This window comes from Nannospalax galili, unplaced genomic scaffold (genome assembly GCF_000622305.1).
Source record: "Nannospalax galili isolate Female #2095 unplaced genomic scaffold, S.galili_v1.0 scaffold1688, whole genome shotgun sequence".
NCBI lineage: Eukaryota > Metazoa > Chordata > Mammalia > Rodentia > Spalacidae > Nannospalax > Nannospalax galili.
Window position 1 is genome coordinate 1217684 of NW_008358621.1, and position 20350 is coordinate 1238033.

The following is a 20350-nucleotide window of genomic DNA, read 5'->3' on the forward strand; positions in this document are numbered from 1 at the left end:
CGCCTTTAGTCCCAGCACTTGGGAGGCAGAGACAGGCAGATCTCTGTGAGTTCAAGGCCGGCCTGGTCTACACAGTGAGTTCCAGGCTGGCTGGGGCTGCAGGGACCCTGTAAAAAACAAAAAAACAAAAACAAAAAAAAAACCCAGGTTCGAATCCCAGCACCCACATGGCAGCTAACAACTGTCTATAACTCCAGTTCCAGGGGATCCGACAGTCTCTTCTGTTCTCCACGAGCACTGCACAACACAGGTGCACTTACCTACATGCAGGCAATACACACATACACATAAAATAAAAATAATAATAAACAAAATATTCAAAAAAAAAAGAATTATTGTTTTGAGGCCAACAAGATGACTCAGAGGGTAAAAGTGCCTGCAACCACACCTAAGAACCTAAGTTCCATCCTCGTAACCCACATGGCAGGAGGAGAGAACCAATGCCTACAAGCTACCCTCTGACCTTCAAACACACACCACTGCAAGTGGGCACCACACACACTAAATAAATTAAGTATAAAATTGTTTTTAGTCTATTGAATTTTGGAGGTTTTTATACAATATGATTTGATGGTATTTAAATTCCGCCCCCATTCGCACCTCCCCACTGACTCCTGCCCTATTTTATGTACTCTATTATATATATAATAAGGTCTCCAAATGTCCTTCAATGTGGGTTTCATCCACTGGAGCCTGGCTAACCTACCAAGAGTCCATGCTTGAAAGAAACTGTCTGCACCTCCCAGCAACCATCTGTTGCCACAATTTCCTTAGCGGAGTTGGAGCGTCTTACCCACTTCATGTCTATGCTGAGATTTTGTCTGGTTTGAGCTCGCATGGGACCTGTGTCACCACTGCTTTGAGTTCATAAGAGTAACAGGGCAGCTGTCTGGAAAACTGTTTCCTTGTGGCCATCCACCCCCTCTGGTTCTTACAATCTTTCTGCCCCCTCTTCTACAATGATCCCTGAGCCTTGGGAGGCAGAAGTTTGATTCAGGTGTCCAGTTCAGGGATAAGCACTCTGCAGCCTCTTGTTCTCTGCATGTTGGCCATAAACACTTTTGTAAAGAATTTCTTTTGAGAAGAAAAAGAAAGAACTTGATGAAAAAGCTCTAAAACATACATGTCTGGTATTTCCTCCTCTAACAGATGAGGAAGCAGGATGAGAGGAAGTCATGACTGACCTCTAATGCAGGAACATGTGGTGCTGGCAGCCCAGGATCATTATGACCACTGTTGTTAAATTCAAACTCGGTTGGAAAATGAAAAGGGACAGAGGTTGGCAGTAATGCTCAGGGGCAGAGCCTGTGTTTAGCGTGCACAAGGCCCTGGCTGTAATCTCCAGCACCAAAAGAACAAAACTCTGATGGGGAGTTAGGCCAGCTCATCAACCCAGTGAATCAGGGAACAATACAGCACAGCACTAAGAAGTGGTGATCTCAGACGAGGACACATACCCTTTGCTGGGTCCCAGTTTGGGAGAGCCCACTCCTTCTTTCGTACGAGAAAGGATGTCTCTGACACGGAGGGCAGCTAATGGATCCTTTTCTTTCCCCTTATCTGCCAAGGCTGTAGGACTGAGGTTTAGGATGAGGAAGAGGCTGTTGAGCAGACACCAGGCACCCAAGAGCTGGAAGTTCTGGAAATGCTGTTGTCAAAGGACAAAACACACCGTGAACAGAGACGTCACACCTGACAGAAGACCACATTCAGCTGACCCTTGCCTCTTACCTCACCACCAGCACGGCGGGAACTGCTGATCGCCTGGCCAATCATGTCATAGATCTCGAGCTGCCCAATATCAAACAGACAAAAACAATCTAAGCAGGTTCACATATTTCATCATAAAGCTAAGTCCTGCTTGAACTAATTTTACTTGAAGAGTCAACTATCTTCAGTCACTCTTGGCAGCAGTGTGCTTTCTTCAGTTTCTCATCCTCATGCGGCACTGGCTGCTTCCCCTTGACTCTGACTTTGGTGTTCCCACATATCCAGCCCTGCAGACAGATGGCTGCTCATCACAACTGATTCTTGGTTTTTCTTTTTTGGCTTTTTTTGGGTCTTTTTGAGACATGATCTCCTTATAGCCCCAGCTGGCTTAGAGCTCACTATGTAGACCAGGCTGGCCTCAAATTCACAGAGATCTGCCTGCCTCTGCATCCCGAGGGCTGGGACTACAGGCGTGCACCACCACAACTGGCCTTTTTTGGCTTTTTTTAAGACAGGGTCTCACTATATAGCACAACTGATTCTTCCTATGTACTTATCCCTATCTTAAATTGCTGTATTTGCTATGTCTTGCCTAAAACAACATTGGCCTCCAGTAATCCCTCAACTATGTTTACAGAATAAATGACTCTGCCAAGGCTGATGGCCACCAAAAAGTTGCAGCATTTTCTACAGGGCCAATACAACACAGAAGGGAAAACAGCTATAAAAACTACAAGCCAAATGCCTGCCCAGGGAGGGAACGTGGAGAATGTGCAGAATGCTCTAAGCTCCATTAAGAAGTGGAAATAAGGGACTGGAGAGATGGCTCTGGTTAAGAGCACTAGATGCTCTTGCAGAGGACCTGGGTTTGGTTCCCAGCACCCACACGGCAGCTAACAACCCTCTGCAACACTAATTCCAGAGGATCCAAAACCTTCTTCTGGCCTCCTTGGGCACTGCAAGATACAGATGCACCTACATACAGGCAATATAATCATACAAAATAAAAAGTTAATAATTTTAAAAATTATATAAAGAACTACACACACACACACACACACACACACACACACACATATAAAAGAAGTGAAACTGGCCATATTTCCTCATTTTCACAGTTCAAATCACCAGACACTTGACTTACACATTTCTGGACAATTGTGGCTGCATCACTTTCGTAGTCGTCTTCTTTGGAACTGGTGGACCCCGTCCGCACTTGCTGAGCACTGCCTACATGAAGAATAGCCATGCAAGTTGCCACACTCACACCTGAAAAAGAACAGGTACAGATCCAATCATAGGACAGTGCCCCAAACCTACCAAGATCAAAATATGAAAACATCCCAGCCACAAGCAAGTCCATCATTTGATCAATGAAAAAAACTCCACAAGGGCAAGTGTAACCAGTCCTACCAAGCAATCCAGCAATCACACTCTTAGGTACCCACCAAGAGATCTGTAAATTCATATCTCAAAACTACACAAGAATATTTATTGAAGCTCTATTCATAACTTCCAACAAGTAGAAGTAAACAAGGTGACCCTCAATAAAGGAATAGATAAAAACCAGGCATGGTGGTCCATAATTTTTTTTTTTTCTTTTTGAAGGCAGGATCTCTGTACATCCCCAGCTTGCCTAGAACTCCCTATGTAGACGAGGCTGGCTGCCATCTCAGAGATCCACCTGCCTCTGTACCCCTAGTGCTGAGATTAAAGGTGTGTGTCATCAAGCCCTACTAGTGATACACACTCATAATCCCAACATTCAGGAGTCAGAAGCAGGAGGATCTCAAGCTCAGGTCATGCCTGGGCTACAAAGTGAGCGCAAGGCCAGCTTGGGCAACACGTCTCAAAATAAAAAATAAACAGAAAGCCAGGCGTGGTGGCGCACGCCTGTAGTCCCAGGCCTTGGGAGGCAGAGGCAGGCAGATCTCTGTGAGTTCAAGGCCAGCCTGGTCTACATAGTGAGTTCCAGGACAGCTGGGGCTACAGGGAGACCCTGTTTCAAAAAGACCAAAAAAATAAATAAATGGAAGGCCATAGATATAAAGTCAGCAGGAGAGCACTTGCCTAGCATGCCTGAGGCCATAGGTTTAACCCCCTACACCACACACAAATACAAATTAAATGAGCCACTAAGACAGAAAGGACAAGGAGGAACCTTAAATAACTACTGCTAAGTAAAGAAGCCAGTGTGAAAAGGCTCCATACTATGATGCCAACTACGTGATATTCTGGAAAAACAACAACAGCAACAAAAAGAACGGTGTTACAGGGACAGCCAAAATGTCAACGGTTAGTAAAGGTTAGGGGAGGGGATAAGAGATAAAAGGTGAAGCACGGGGATCAGAGGCATGGAACACAGGGCAGTGAAACTATTTGTACAATGTGTTAACGATAGATACATGACATTATACATTTGTGAAGACCCACAGAACCATACAACACAAAAAAGGACTATGGGGCTGGGGAGATGGCTCAGTGGGGAAAAGCACTGGGTACACAAGCATGAAGACCTGAATTCAGATCCCCAACACCCACAGAAAAGACTCACACAGCAGAGCACATTTATAATCCCACACCTGGAGAGGGCAGAGTCAGGGGACTCCTGGGAGCTCACTGGTTAGCTAGTTTAGCCCAAATACGGAGGAGTTCCAGGTTCACTGAGAGACAGCCTCAAAAAATAAGGTGGAGAGGGGCTGGAGAGTTGGCTCAGTGGTTAAGAGCACTGACTGCTCTTGCAGAGGACCCGGGTTTGATTCCAGCACCCACATGGCAGCTACGACCCATCCTTAACTCCAGTTCCAAGGGAATCTGAAGCCCTCTTCTGACCTCTGCAGCATTGCATGACATGGGTGCACTCACATACATGCAGCCAATACACTCATACACATAATATAAAAATAATAGATTTAAAAAAAAATTAAGGTGGAGAAAGATAGAGGAAGACACCTATGTCAATCTCTAGCCTCTACATGCACACACACACACACACACACACATACACACACACACACAGGACTGTGGATGTTAGTATGTGTCAACAGTGCTTCATCAATGATTATAAATAGATCAGGTAATTAGTAGGGCAGATCATGATGACACATACCTTTAATCCCAGCACTAGGGAGGCAGAAGCAGGCAGATCTCTGTCAGTTGGGAGGCTAGCCTGGTCTACATAGCAAGTTCCAGGCCAGCTAGGGCTACATAGTAAACACCACCCCCCCAAAAAAAAAAATCAAAGCAAAACTGCTTTTAAAAGAAATATAAAGTCAGACATGGTGGAACATGCCTTTAATCCCAGCACTCAGGAGGCACACACATATACACGTACATGCAAAATATTTTTTTTATATTTTATTTATTTTTTATGTGTATGCGTGTATTGCCTGCATGTGTGTAAGTGCACACATATCGTGCAATACCCACAGAGGACAGAAGAGGCTGTTGGATCCCCTGGAACTGGAGTTATGGACAGTTGTTAGCTGTCATGTGGGTGCTGGGATTTGAACCCAGGTCTTCTGCAAGAATAGCCAGTGTTCTTAACAGCTGAGCCATCGCTCTAACCCCACAAAATATTTTTTTTAAAGTGGACAACAATGGAGGACAACACCTGACATTAGCCTCTGACTTCCATATGTGCTCACAATGGCAAGTGCACTCTCACATGTTCACACACTTATATGCCACACCCACAAAAACACCAGCTGTCAGGCCCCACTTCCAAGGCATTATGATGAACAGAAAAAGGGATTTTATGGAAACATGAATAACACTTTTCATGTAAATAGACACCACCTGCCCCATGAGGCCTTTTTCAAATCCACTTCCATAGCAAGACTCACTCTCTCCCTGCTTTTGTGCCCACAACAGTCTATGGATCTCTTAGCATCCTTTTCATCTTCCTGTTTTATATTATTTAGCCCTCTCTGTTCTTCACTGCTCTTCTATGTAGGGACAACATATTGTTCCTCTCAATATATCAAGAGTCCTGTGATTTTCATCCTTCACAGTATTCAGTATCTGCAAATATGATGAAATCAAATGTGCATGCAAGATAAGTCTGAGCTGGGGAGATGGCTCAGTCAGTAAAGTGCTTGCCAAACAAGAAGGCGTTTGATCCCCAAAACCCATGTGAAAAAGCTGGGCAAGGAGGTACGTGTTTGTACTAGTGCTGAGGAGGTGAGCTCCAGGCCAGTGAGAGACCCTGTCTCAAAAAAGTAAGGTGGGGCTGGAGAAGAGACTCACTGGTGAAGAGCACTGGCTGCTCTTACAGAGGACCTAGGTTCAGTTCCCAGAACCCACATGACTACTAATCATCTGTAACTTCAGTTCCAGGGGATCTAATGCCCTCTTCTGGCCTCCAAGGGCACTGCATGCATATCTACATACATGTAGGCAAAACACTCACACACATAAATGATAAAAATAATTTTTAAAAAATTAAGATGGAGGCTGGAAAGATGGCTCAGCAATTAAGAGCACTGGCTGCTCTTGCAGAGGACCTGGGTTTGATTCCCAGCACCCACATGGTAACTAAAAACTTTCCCTAACTCCAGTCCAGGGGAACCCTCCTCTGACCTCCTTGGGCACTGCATGACACAGAACTTACACATACAGGACATACACCTATACACATAAAATAAAAATAGTAAATATGTTTTCCTTTTGTGTGTGTGTATGATGTATTGCCTGCATGTATGTGAGTGCACCCGTGTCGTGCAATGCCGCAGAGGTCAGAAGAGGGCTTCGGATTCCCCTGGAACTGGAGTTAAGGACAGTTTGTAGCCGCCATGTGGGTGCTGTGAATTGAACCTGGGTCCTCTGTAAGAGCAGTCAGTGCTCTTAACCGCTGGGCCATCTCTCCAGTCCCTACATGTTTTTCTTCTAAAAAAAAAAATGTAAGGTGGACTGGCGTGGTGGCACATGCCTTTAATCCCAGCATTCGGGAGGCAGAGGCAGGCAGATCTCTGTGAGTTCGAGGCCAGCCTGGTCTACACAGTGAATTCCAGGACAGCTAGAGCTACAAGGAAGCCCTGTCTCAAAACAAAACAAAAAAAAAGGTGAACATCTCCTGAAGAACAATACCCAAAGTTGACCTCTGGCCTCCAGATGCACTCACACATATGTGCCAATACCCTCACTCATTCACATGTATCCACATGAATACATGCACACAAGTCAAGATCAATAATAGGATCATTTACAAAGATCCCTATGACAGCTTCATTTTGAGGCCTACATGTGATATTAAATGTTCTTTGCAGGCAAGAAAAGGAGAAGAATCCAGAGTTCTCAGGATTCTCCTAGTTTCCTCAAAAGTAATCTCATGTTTGACTGAAAAAATGAAACCAGGTGTCCTAACTCCTCACCTGCATACAGACAGCTTAGGCTGAGGACTGTCACATCTTGCAGACGAGAAGGATTGAGGGGCTCCAACACAGGTAGAGAAAGGGTATCCAAGGCCATAGTTACATCAATCACCAGTGAGTGGAAACTGGAACATAACAGAGATCAGCAAGAGTCCCCAGAACCACTGGCTTCTAAGATTTGATAACAAAAATAAGCATGCCATAGATACTAGTCAGTTACATCTCTTTTGATTAGAATGCAAGTACAAGCTGGAGAAGCACCATACCCATTACGAACAGCAGTGGCATCAGCTACTGTTGCAGGCATGATGAAGAAAGAATTGGCCAACACGGCATCCTGGAACCGATTGATGTAGCGCAGGAAATACGGCAGGTTCAAACACACTCGAAGTAGCTTCTCCGAGCCACCTGGATTAAGGAAGAAGCACAATCTCACTAGCAGACCTCAGTCTGATGCTGAATTCTTCTCTGTATGGAAGCAGAATACTGCAGAAGCTTTGGCAAGCAAAGAAGCCAGCTTTCTACCAGCAGCTGGAATCTTACCAAGCTCTTGAAGACTAGCCACATTCTGAGCTATGAACACGTTCTTGGTCTTGACAGCAGAGGCTTGATCTGTGGATGACTGCTCATCAATTTCTCCTTCCACCTGGAGAGAAATACAGAGCCCCATCAGGAGTACCACCTGCCTGCTGCCTGCCCTGCAGGGCAAAATGAGAGCAGAAGGAGAACGACTCGCACATCCCAGTTACCAATGGGGAACTCCTTGCTGAGAAATTACAACCTGAGGGCCTTAAAGACATAGCCACCAAACATAGAGTGATTCTTTGGAAGGAAAATGATGTATGTCTTTGTGCTTATGTGCATGGAGAAATGCCTGGAAGAATGACTGTCTACACAGCACAAACTATGGAGAAGAATGGGGGTGAATTCTGCTTTGTTTTCCATCATTTATTCTACCACAGACATGTACAGTCATGCCATTTAACAGTGGAAATATATTCTAAGGAATGCATCATTAGATGACTATAACATTGTACAAATAAGATTTTTTTTTTTTTTGGTCTTTTTGAGACAGGGTCTCCCTGTAACCCCAGCTGTCCTGGAACTCACTATGTAGACCAGGCTGGCCTTGAACTCACAGAGATCCACCTGCCTCTGCCTCCCAAGTGCTGGGACTACAGCCGTGTGTCACCACGCCCGGCACAAATAAGCTATCTATAAAGTCACTAAGCAATTAAATTTTTTGGATCTACCATCAGGTATGCAGTCTGCCCTTGAGTAGAACTTGTGTGACTATCTTATAAGACCTGAAATACTCTTTTCTCAACTTATCATCTTAGCACTCCCATGGAGAAGCAGTTATCTGACAAAAGAAACTCACCAGAGCCTGTGGACTGGTGGGCGGAGATGCTACGGTTCTAGGGTTAAAAACTGAAGTCAGCTGGTTCAAAAAATTCATCTGTACCTCCTTCTGCCTCAGCTCAGGGCTTACTGGTGAGGCCAGCTCTTTCTGATCTTCCACTAAAAAAATTTAGAAGAAAAGGAGGCAATTAATGAGGAGAGTGCCAACAGAAGGCAACAGGGCCCCAGAGGTGGCCATGTAACTGGGTCTGTAGGACACATACCATCTGAAAGTGTCTTCACTGTTTGTGGAAGCTTGGCGGATTTCATCATCGCTGTAAAGGTGATAATCTCTGTTCTGTCTAGTCGGCTACAGCCAGTGCACAAGCCTTTGATCAGGAGAATCAAGTGTTTCTAAAAACAAAACAAATTCAAATGTCTTTCCTAAGAGTCTACACTTCGGGTAATTCTGATCAGCACAAGGTCAGATTTAGGTTCATACAAAGAACTGCACTCTGAAGGGCTGGAAGTAGCTCAGTGGGGAGGTCCTCTAGCAAACCTTAACTGAGTACCTGGAGCAGAGGGAGAGGTGGATGGAGGTAAAGAAACTGCAAATTGAGGAAAAAGTCCCCAAACAGAGACTTCAAGATGCAACCTTTCTGTGCTTATAAATCCCTTATTCTCAACTCTCTCCAGGGTTCTTTTCTGTTTTCCAACTTGAAGCTGTGGCTACCTTTTTAACTTATTTTAATTTTATGTGTTTAGTATTTTGCTTGCATTTGGATGCATTTAAGTGCATCCATGTTGTGAAAGCCTGCAGAGGCAAGAAGGGGGTGTCAGGTCCCCTAGACCTGGAGTTACAGATGGTTATTAGCTACCATGTGAGTCCTGGGAACCAAACCAGGTCCTCTTCAAGAGTAGCCAGTGCTCTTAACCGCTGGCCAATCTCTCCAGCCCCAGCTGTGGTTAACTTTTAGAAACACAGATGGTCTTAACACAAATCTCAGTGATCCATGGCATAACAGCTTGGCACCTCCATTCTTGCATGACGACCATCAGCCATAGCCAGGTGATGATAATGGCCGGTCCCGTTCATTCATGCCTACAAACCTGTCAACTACCATACTTTCTGACTCTGTTACATTATGCATATATAAATTTGCAGCCCTTGGAAAAGACTCTTATCTAGAGATTGGAAAACTATAGCCCACCACTGGATCCCACAAATGAAGTTCAATGGGATGTAGTTCATTCATTCATTCATTACCCACAGTTGGTGGCTGTGTTCACAGGACAAAGGCTGAGCTAACAAGCTACAACAGATACTGTAGGGCCCACAAATCATTTACTATCTGGTTAGTCACAGGAAAGGTTTATCCACCTCTGTTCAATACCATCTGTCCTTCCAGTTCCCAAATTTACAACCCTACTTTGAAATAAGAGCCAGAAATAGGGGCACTGCTCTCACCTGGGACACAGCACAAGCCTCATCTGGGTTCTCCAGGCGCAGGAGAGAAAACTCAATGAGGACTTTACAGGCTGCTGCCACTGACTGAAGCTGGTTCCGGGGAACTAGGAAAGAAATACATGTCATTTATCAACTGCTCAGCCTCACACTCAACACAAAATAAGTATTCAGTTCCACAGGTGCAACAGGCACAGCATTCTCAGCATCATTCCGTCACTATAATTAGCCACAGAGCAACAAAGGCAACATTTTGGCACTGATAACTGTCAACTGCTTGGGTCACTTTATCTCCTATTTACTAGAAATTAAGATAAACTATAATAGGAACTACATTACACTTCAAGCACTTCAAATTTTAGACAGTATGGGCTACTCAGAGTTCCAAACCAGCCTACACTAAGGGTGAGAGCCTGTCTCAGGAGACAGATGAGGGAGGGGCTCACAAGGCCCTATCCATAGCTGAGATGCTACTGGCAATTGATGGCTGATGAGGAAGAGCCGTTTTCTTTCGGAAGTGTGGCCACTGGTAGGCTACCCATGCTCTAGTGAATATCCTTACCCATGTGCATACAGGCAACACTAACTGAAGTCAGTGAGTTATTAACCAAAAAATAAAATAAAATAAAATAAAAAAGGGAGGAGGACAGGAAGCTGGGGAAGAGGGATCCAGAGGGGGTAACAAGGGGAGTACGAAGCAGATACGGTCAAAATACATCATATATGTGGCTGGGCATAGTGGGGCATCTCTAAGTCCAGCCCTCAGGAGCCAGAGGCAGCCTGGTTCACATAGTGATTTCCAGGCAGGGTGGGACTAGGGAGACCCTACCAAAAATAATTTTTAAAAAAAATTTTAAAAACCCAAATATATATCATACACATGTTTCAAATTCTCAAAAAATAAAAAATATTATATAAGGGACTGGAGAGATGGCACAGCACTTAAGAGCACTAGCTGTTCTTGCAGAAGGGCAGAAGACCCAGATTCAAATCCCAGCACCCACATGGCCACTAACAACCATCCATTACTCCAGTTCCAGGGGATCTGATGTCTTCTGACCTCCAATGATACTGCACGACACAGGGGCACTTACACATATGTAAACAATATACTCATACACACAAAATAAGAATAAATCAAAAAGCATTTTAATTATGTAAAAGAGAAAGCTAGCAAGCACAGAATTACATAAATGAAAATGAAGATGGGAAGAATAAATAAGCAGAATGCTTTGGATTAAGACGAGTGGTGACGTGACAGCTATGAGGCAGGCAACCAGGCCACTCCACTCTTGGGTGAACAGCTTGGGGGCTGAGACACAGACTTCATTAAATGCTTGGAGGAGAGAACCAACAATTCCTCCATTCACAACCCTGGGGATAACAGTAGTACTCACTGAGGCTGCAGACTGTGGTGATGTAGTGTGTGGACAGTGCGACAAAGGAGGAGTAGAACGGCTCGTACTGCTTCTCGTGATGCAGGATTTCTGACTCGCTGAAAGGAAGACAATGCCAACATTCACTAAGTGCCCTCCATATGCCCAGGAACCCTGTCCTCAGGTTGCCTTACTCCATACCCTTTCGGCAAGCCTATTTGGTAGAGAGTTTAAGGTACTCTACTGTCCCTATATTCAAGATGGGGGCTAAGGATGATGCCCAGTGGCACATGGCCATGCACAAGGCTCTGAGTGCAATCCTAGCACCACAAAAACCAACAACAAAAAAATCTACAAAAGGGTCTGAAGAGGTAGCTCAGTGGTTAAGACGGTATATGGCTCTTGGAGAGGATCCAGGCTCAATTACCAGCACCCATATAGGGCAGCTCACAACCACCTGTAACTCCAATCCCAGGAGATCCGATGCCTCTAGCCTTCTCAGGCACCAGCACTCATTCACAGAGACCCACATACCCATAATTAAAAAGAAAAGAAAAAGGCTAGGAAAGTCAAGCTTAGAGAATTACATTTAAATATCTTATTCAGGCTATCAGGCTTAGTAGGAAGCAGAAGCTAATAAAAATATTTTCAAGATCACTTAGAAGTAAAAAATAGGGCTGGAGACATGACCCAGTGGTAGAAGGCTTGCCTAGCATGTATGAGGCCCCGGGTTCCCCACAAACAAAATAGAAGGGAAGAAATGTAAGAAAAAGTGTAACAGGAGGCTGTGGGTGTGGCTCAGGGGCAGAGCCTCATTTGGCATTAGCAAGGCTGTGGTTCAACTCCCAGGACTAGAAAACAGACACATGCAAACAAAACAAGATTACCAATTTGTTCTGTATTGATTGGAAAACACCTTTACTGTTGATGACCAAATGAAGACAGACTCAAAAATACTGGTAAGGTAGGAATAGATTAATGTAACCCATTCTGAAGACAAGTACAACAGAGAATATAGAAACTAAAAAAAAAAAAAAAAACAATTCAGGGTAAAAAGTCCTGTTCAGCACTAAAATTCAACAATTATTATGTGAACAACAGCCTTCCTTCAACCCAGGTCCCTCATGTAGGCTAAAGCCAGAGCTAGGTAACAAGGGAACTGTCCATTTTCAAGCCTCATCCACCATCTTCAGCTCAGAAAACACTCTTCTGTGAAAATCTGGAGCCCAACTAGGTCTAGAGACTGGATACATTTAAGTCATTTCCTCTGTCAAATCATATGTTCAGCCACAATGCATGAACTAGCGAAGGCAACAAATGTGTCTTATTAGATGGAGAGAGCAGAGCCATATGGTTAAAGAGTTTCCTTATTGAATTAATCCCTAGCTAAGAAGTATCCATCCAGCCAGAGAAACCTATCCAAAGTTGGTTCATTCTCCACTAGTAAGCCTATCCTCTTGCCAGATGAATTCAGGAGTCAAAATGCCAAGTCTGTGTTTGGAAGATGTCTACATGAGTGACCGTCACCTCAAAGCACACTCTGGAGACTGGCACTTTGGGAGTTTCAATTTGAGATTTCTTAAGGATTTAATGTGCATGTAAGCAAAGATTAAGCCCTTATTTTATAATAAATAGGTCCTTCACCAAGAAACCTATCTGTGGAGCACTACGAGGCACCAGGACCTCTCCGCTCACTAAGGATTGTTTTTTTCTCTATCTGTGCTGATGGGTAAGACAAAGGAGATAAAAGCCTTTCAAGCCCTCACGGCACTCAGAGGCCATGGTCACTTGAACCTCTGTAGGGCTCCCTACTAAACCCCCTTCCGTTTACCTCACCCACTTGGGTTTTCCTTCAAGTTTGTCCTTTTACTTTTTAAGGTGTTTCCCGCCTACACACTCTAGACTTTGAGGTGCTTACCGACTCAATTACCCTCCCTGCTTTATTTCCAAGTTCAGAGCTGCTCACTCCCACTTTTTTCAGTTAAATAAGCTTATCAAATCTAAGAGAAAAACTACCCAAAGGATGAGCTGATTCTACACATTCATTCCCACTCTGGTCATGATATAAACGTATATACACATACAAGAACAAACGTATTAAGTTCCCTGGCTCAGTGTCTGGGGTGTGTTCGTCTTCTTTAGTTTTTTTGTTTTGTTTTGTTTTTTGAGACAAGGTCTCCCTGTAGCCCCAGCTGGCCTAGAACTCACTATGTAGATCAGGCTGGTCTCAATCCCACAGAGATCCTCCACAGTAAGTGCTGGGATTAAAGGAATGTCCTTAAGGTGTTTTGAGACACAGCCTCATGTATCCCAGGCTGGCCCAACTTGATGTAGCAGAGGATGACCTTGAACTTCACATCATCCAGCCTCTACCTCCCAGGTGTTAAGATTACAGGTGTATGCCAACTGTATACCACCAGGCACAAAACATGTCTCGTTTATACACAACTAAGAAGTAAACCCAGGTCTGTGCATGTTAGGCAAGCACTCTACTAGTAAGCTATAGCTACATTCCCCATGTGTACGTACATGTGTCTGAGCCCTGGGCCTCATGGATTCCACTATGATAAATAACAAACCTGATTTCCTCTCTTATAGATATAGAACAGTCTTATTCCAATAAAGACCATCATAAGCTGAGGAAAAATAACACTGTCTTCAGTTCTACTTAAAGTTTGCTTAGGACAGACCAGCAAGATAAAGACATTTGCCACACAAACCTGGCAACCTGAGTTCAATCCCTAGAGCCTACATAAAGCTGGAAGGAGAGAATCAACTCCAAAGTTGTCCTCTGACCTCCAAACTCATGCCACACATACACATTGTACACACACAATAATTAAAAAGATCTTTAATTTGCTTAGGGCAAGTAGGGATAGAGCTAGGAACAAGAGCTTTAAAAAAGAGTAGGGGGCTGGAGAGATGGCTCAATGGGTAAGAACAGGGACTGTTCTTGCAGAAGAGCAGGGTTCGAATCCCAGCACCTACATGGCAGCTAACAACTGTTGGTAACTCCAGTTCCAGGGGATCCAACAGCCTCTTCTGTCCTCTGCGGGCATTGCATGACATGGGTGCACTTACCTACACGCAGGCAATACACACACACACACGCGTGTATATGAGTGCATCCATGTCATGCAATGCTGCGGAGGCCAGAACAGGGCTTAGGATTCCCCTGGAACTGGAGTTAAGGACGGTTCATAGCCGCCATTGCGTGCTGGGAATTGAACCCGGGTCCTCTGCAAGAGCAGTCAGTTCTCTTAACCGCTGAGCCATCTCTCCAGCCCCATAAAATATTTTTTTTTTAAAAAAAAGAGGAGTGCCGGGTGTGGTGGCGCACGCCTTTAATCCCTGTGAGTTCAAGGCCAGCCTGGTCTACACAGTGAGTTCCAGGACAGCTGGGGCTACAGGGAGACCCTGTCTCAAAAAGACCAAAAAAATTAATTAATTAATTTTTAAAAAAAAATTTTTTTTAATTTTTAAAAAAGAGGAGTAGATGCAGTGGGCACTCTCCTAGCTCCTACATTTGAAGTAACTGTGTATTGGTCACCAAATAAAATCTATTGTCCCCAGAAAACCAATAGATACCAAGACACCAGAACATGCTAAGAACAGAGAAATGGAACAAAGGGCAAGAGGTCAGAGGAAGAGAAGAATGAAGAAACTAAAAGCAGAGATAATACAGGAGGAAAATGAAGAGGCTTAAAAGCATGTCAAGCTACCTTCCTGAAACATCTGCTTCCAATAGCCTTCACAATGACACCCCACTGTGTGTGAAACACTGCTGATAGGCAGAGAAGCCAAGGCCCTCTATCCTGGTAAGTAAATGCCAAACCACGGGAAAGAGAAGGAGGGGCAACACAGCCAGGTCCGAGAACCCGATTTGAAGTCTAAGTAGAAAAAGAAAAGAATGAGGCAGGTGTGGGGGGTGCACAGCATTGATCCCAACACTAGGGAGGTTGAGGCATGTGGAGCTCTGTGAGTTCAAGACCAGCCTGGGCTACATAAGGCAAACCTGTCTCAAAAAGAAAAAAAGGACAAATAGGAAGGAGAGGGAGGGAGGAAGGGAGAGAGAGAGGAGGGAGGGAAACTAGCTAGTTCTAGAAATACCAAGCTCATTTTAGAAAGAAAGGAAAATTTAGGGTGGGTGCCTAACAAAAGTCTAAGGAGTCACCTCCCTTCTTCCCCTTAGAGAATGGCTGCAAGTCTATTTCACAGACTGGAAGCTCAGCGAGCCCCTCACCTTCTCAGACTCATCAACTCCTAACTACAAAACCCATCATACTTATTTCAGGATCTAATCACGCGCGCGCATGCATGCACATGCACACACACACACACACACACACACACACACACACACACATACAGATATATACACATATCATTTAACCAAAGAACTGGGAGTTTCCTGTCAGATTCTTCTCCCACATTCTTGACAGACCTGTAGTAAATGTAATACTAAAACATGGAAACATCAGTCACCAGGATTACACTCAGATCTTTTGATGATGCTCCCACCCCCAGCTCAATTGTCAACTTCAGTCACTAGGGCATAAAGACAAAAGCCAAGCAAGAGCATCAGCACAGCATTCCCTCCAAGTCTTTAGGAACAAGATGCATCACTTCACAGGAATGCTCTAACAAACCCCCCCCCCCCCCGAAAACATCTCTGGCCCTGCCCTGAATTCCACAGAACTCACCTGGGAGACAGAATTTTGTCAAAGATGGTTATCGTGAGAGACCTCAGAGTGGCTGATGAAGGAGTGACAGGGAAAGGGGCATTTCTGAAAAATCTGTATAGACTCAATAACAACTATACCCACCACCATGTCTGGCAGAGTTCAGAAGGGAATCCTATAACTTAGCATGGGAGGCCACATTCAGCACTTACACTAACTAACCCATGGACAGCATGTGTTCTACAGAACAAGCTCTCTCCATTTCTGGAAAGTAATGGTGCTTAAAAGATCTTCACTCTATAAAACTAAAAGACCTGGTGCTAGCTATAGGCCACCAAAATGAACCTTGGATTCCACTAAACAAACTTGGACATCAATCAGTTTCTTTAAAAAACTTAATGAGGGTGGGACAGATGGCACAGGAGTTAAGAGGGATCAGAGTTCAAATGCCAGTACCCATGTTATGCCGCTCACAATTGCCTGTAACTCGGGCTCCAGAGGGTTCCAAAGCCTCTGTGGGTGCACATACCTACACACAAACCATGTAATAAAATAAAATAAACCTATTTTAAAAAGGATTTAGCTTGTCTTCAAAAGGTCAATTCCAATAACAATAACAAAAAGCATCAAAGACTAGAGATAAGATGTAGAATGATGAGTTGAGTTCTTTGTTTATTTGATCTTCTTTTGCAGACAAGGCTTCCACTACATAGTCCTGTCTGGCCAGGAACTCACTGTGTAGATCAGGCTGGCCTTAAATGGCAGCCTCTTTAAAGGCATGCGCAAGCATCAAACCAGAAGTCAAGGGAGAGGCATTCAATGGCTGAGCAGACTGCCAGATAGAAGTTAAGAACTGAGGTGATGAAGCCACAATATGGAACAGGGTTGCAGAGGAAAGGAGACTGCCACCGAACAGGAGGTCCCTGGAGACAAAGAAGAGGAGGGCAGGTGAAACAGAGAAACAAGGCAAGTGCAGAAGACAGTGCCAACAGCCACATGAGGGCAACAGCCTAGCTGTAGCCTGTGCCCCTAACTCTGCAGAAGTGGGCAAAGAAGGCCCACCCCAGCAGAAGCCTGGCACTAAGTGTCTGCTAAGGCACCATGCAACAAATGTTTCCACATTTCTGAGACCCTTAACTTTTCTGTATAGAAAACTTTTGAGAAACTGACAGCAGAGATTTGTGTGCTCTAAGGCAAGGGTCAGCAAACTAGAACCGACAGATCAAACCCAGCTGGTTGCCCATCTTTTGTATCCCTCGGTAGGGTGGCTTTTTATTTTTTAACGGCTGAATCATCTGTGGTATGCAAATTTCAGGGCCTGTAAGATTTTGAACACAACACGTTCATTCATGTATGTATGATATTGCGCATAGCAGCTTTCACGTGAGATGGTAGAGTTGAGCTGTAGAGACCGAGGGGTCTGCAGTTATTCACTCTGGCCCTTTACAGAAAATTTGTTGATGCTACTCTTCACCAAGCTGAACACTTGATACTGTTTTACACTGTAAGGAACCTATAAGCCAGAGATTTGTTCTTTCCTTATGATCATACATCTCTCAAGAAGACACACAAGGGGACTGGAGAGATGGTTCTACCGGCTAAGAGCACAGGCTGCTCTCACAGAGCACTGGGGTTTGCTTCCCAGTACCTACATGGCTGATAACAACTGTAACTCCAGTTCCAGGGAATTCAACACCTTCTTCTGGCCTCCACAGGCATTACATACCTGGGTGCACTTACAAAGATGCAGGCAAAACACACAGAGAAAATAAAAATAAATCAAGGTCAGGCAAGTACCTTAAAAAAAGAAGACATACTATGCATGGTGGAACATGCCTTTAATCCCAGCACTGGAGAGGCAGAGACAGGCATATCTTTGTGAGTTCAAGGCCAGCCTGATCTACACAGTGAGTTCCAGGCCAGCTAGGGCTACAGGAAGACCCTGTCTCAAAAAGACAAAAAAACAAAACAAAACATCAGGCTTTGAGAGTTAATTGAGCGCATCTACAGCCATTCCACCCTGAATGTACCAGATCTCACAAACTGGCTATAAAGACCAAAACAGGGACTTCAAAAATCCTGACTTCCAATAAAACTTGGTACTATTAAACACCCATCACTAAGGGCTCTTTGTAGAATCATAGCTTTATTAATATCTACAAACACAAAACAGCTCTTGATTCTCAGGTAATACAGGAGGTGGAATGGGTCATTAGCATTTACTTGGCAAAATTCAAACCTAGTTTGGTATATTTGGTTTCAACAAGTTGGAAGGAGTTGCTTTATTACAGTTCAAAAGACACAGCCCCAGAACATGAAATGTTTAATAAGAGTATCAACAAATGACACTATAACCCCAGTTTCCAGCCATAAAATACAAAAGCAAATATTCTTAAAAGAAGGGAACTCTGCCGGGACAGCACTTGGGAGGCAGAGGCAGGTGGATCTCTGTGAGTTCAAGGCCAGCCTGGTCTACATAGTGAGTTCTAGGATAGCTGGGGCTACAGGGAGACCCTGTCTCAAAAAAAAAAAAACAGAAGGGAACTCTAAGTAATAAGTATGACTCAGGAAAAATATCAGTAATTCAGATGTTTAAGACAGCAAAATAGGGGCCTGCATGATGGGCTCAGGAAGTAAAAGTGCTTGCTGCCCAAGCTTGATGGATGACCCGAATTCAATCTCTTGAAACCATGATGGAAAGAGAGCCAACTCCCAAAAGTTGTCCTCTGGCCTCCACATGAGCAAATGCATGTGCACACACACACACATACACACACAAGTGCACACACACTAATACATTTTAGATGGTAAAACTGAATAAGGGTAGATGACTTGATAATACTTTAATGCTTGTTTACATCTTCAGAACATTCTTGACTTATTAAGCAGGAAAATTCATTGCTAAATGTGAAGTTATCAAACCCAGACACTGCTTTACTGTAAATTGCTAAAAATATTCTTCATCCAAAGCATCACAAGCAGTGATCATCACTGTAATAAGCAACGTGCCAAACCTCGAGTCTCCCTTGAGCAACAAATAGCAATTTCTAACTTCCCGGACAATTACATATACCCTGTTGGCCAACAAGGGAAAACGACACTTAGCAACTGCAAGGTGTTACTGCAAGGTTTGGCCAGGAAAATGAAAGTGAGACTGTTCTGAGCGCTACCTCAGGAAAAGAGAGACATTGAGATGGCCACCTTCCCATGAGTAGCTCTTGCAATCCAAGAGTCTGTGCAAAAAGGAAAGATCACCTAAGAACAAGCCAGTGAACAGTCCCGTATGTAAGAGAGGCTGAAGGGATCGTCCCTGTGAGATACTCCTTCAGGAAAACGATCTCTCAGACTCCCGCACTGCAATGTTTTCAAAGGGGAAATGTGCCGGGAATGCAAAGTAAAACCAAAATCACCAATGGAAACCAGGGCCTCAGACACTGAAACAGCACGTGCCCCCAGTGATTACAGCACCAAGGAAAAAGGCCGTTATTAAAACCTGTGATAGGTCTCCAATGTAAATCCCGAGCTCTGCTGGCGGCAAGAAATGCAAACTCATCCACAACCCGACCTTAACATGGAGGGGGCGGGGGGTGGCGGGGAGCAGCGCCGGGAGCACCGGCAGGGGAACACCTTGTACCTCAAAGCCAGCCTCCAACGGGCTGGGCCACGCCCTCCAGCAAGGGCAGACTTGAAAACTTTTGCTCCGGAGGGGAAATCGAGGCACAGATGGCGGCGGAAGGAACCCCGGGACAGCCGAAGCGCCCGGATTCGAGGGTGGGGCGGGGTCCGTGGCCTAGGGAACCGCCCGGGCCTCAGGCCTCCCCAGCCCGCTGGGCCCCCCCCCCCGCGCCCCGGGGCGGCCGCCGGGTACCTCTCGATGACTGAGGCCACCAGCTGCGGCAACTCCTTCATCTCGAAGGCGGAGTAGGACGCGGACAGCAGTGGCCGAACCGCCACCTCCCAGCCCGGGGTCGTGTCCTGCCCGGTCGCCGGGGCTCCGGGCGCTGGAGCCGCAGCTGCCGCCTCGTCGCCGCCGCTCGTCGCCATCTTCCGTTGTACAACTGCGGCTCCCTACGGGGGCTTGCCACCGGCCCAGCACCGCCTCCCGGGAGGAGGCGGAAGTGACGCAATGGACGCATCAGACTAAGAGCCGCGGTCGCTGAACAAAGACGCAACTAATTGGGCGGTGTCTGGCTCCGCTGGGGCCCTGCGCCTGTGCAGAATTGAGTGCATGGCGGAGGGCCGGGCGCCAAATCCCTATCATGTGCATGCGCACGAGGAGTGCTAAGCATTGCGCGTGCGCATAGAGAGGGCTAGCCACTACGCTTGCGCGCCGCGAATCTGCGTGCCTTCCGGGTCTGTGGGGAAAGTGAGTCTGGGACTTGGAGATGAAGCGATATACAAGAC

At 45.2% G+C, this 20350-nt stretch overlaps 1 protein-coding gene across 12 annotated transcripts in view; it reads right to left on the bottom strand.

The window, feature by feature from the left end:
• Positions 1–20047, bottom strand: part of Ubr4 (ubiquitin protein ligase E3 component n-recognin 4) — a 136525-nt gene extending 116478 nt beyond the window's left edge. For 11 of the 12 annotated variants that reach the window (XM_017795274.2, XM_008821823.2, XM_029558037.1 and 8 more), the window contains exons 1-11: positions 19815–20047; positions 11286–11383; positions 9892–9995; positions 8708–8837; positions 8464–8603; positions 7626–7728; positions 7349–7490; positions 7083–7207; positions 2855–2979; positions 1732–1791; positions 1458–1648 (exon numbers count right to left, since the gene is read on the bottom strand). In XM_017795274.2, coding sequence (XP_017650763.1) covers positions 1458–1648; positions 1732–1791; positions 2855–2979; positions 7083–7207; positions 7349–7490; positions 7626–7728; positions 8464–8603; positions 8708–8837; positions 9892–9995; positions 11286–11383; positions 19815–19990 — 1394 coding nt within the window. In that variant the 5' untranslated portion in view covers positions 19991–20047. The remainder of the gene's footprint in view (positions 1–1457; positions 1649–1731; positions 1792–2854; positions 2980–7082; positions 7208–7348; positions 7491–7625; positions 7729–8463; positions 8604–8707; positions 8838–9891; positions 9996–11285; positions 11384–19814) is intronic. The other variant, XM_008821825.3, reaches the window with a different exon arrangement.
• Between the last annotated feature and the right edge of the window lie 303 nt (positions 20048–20350).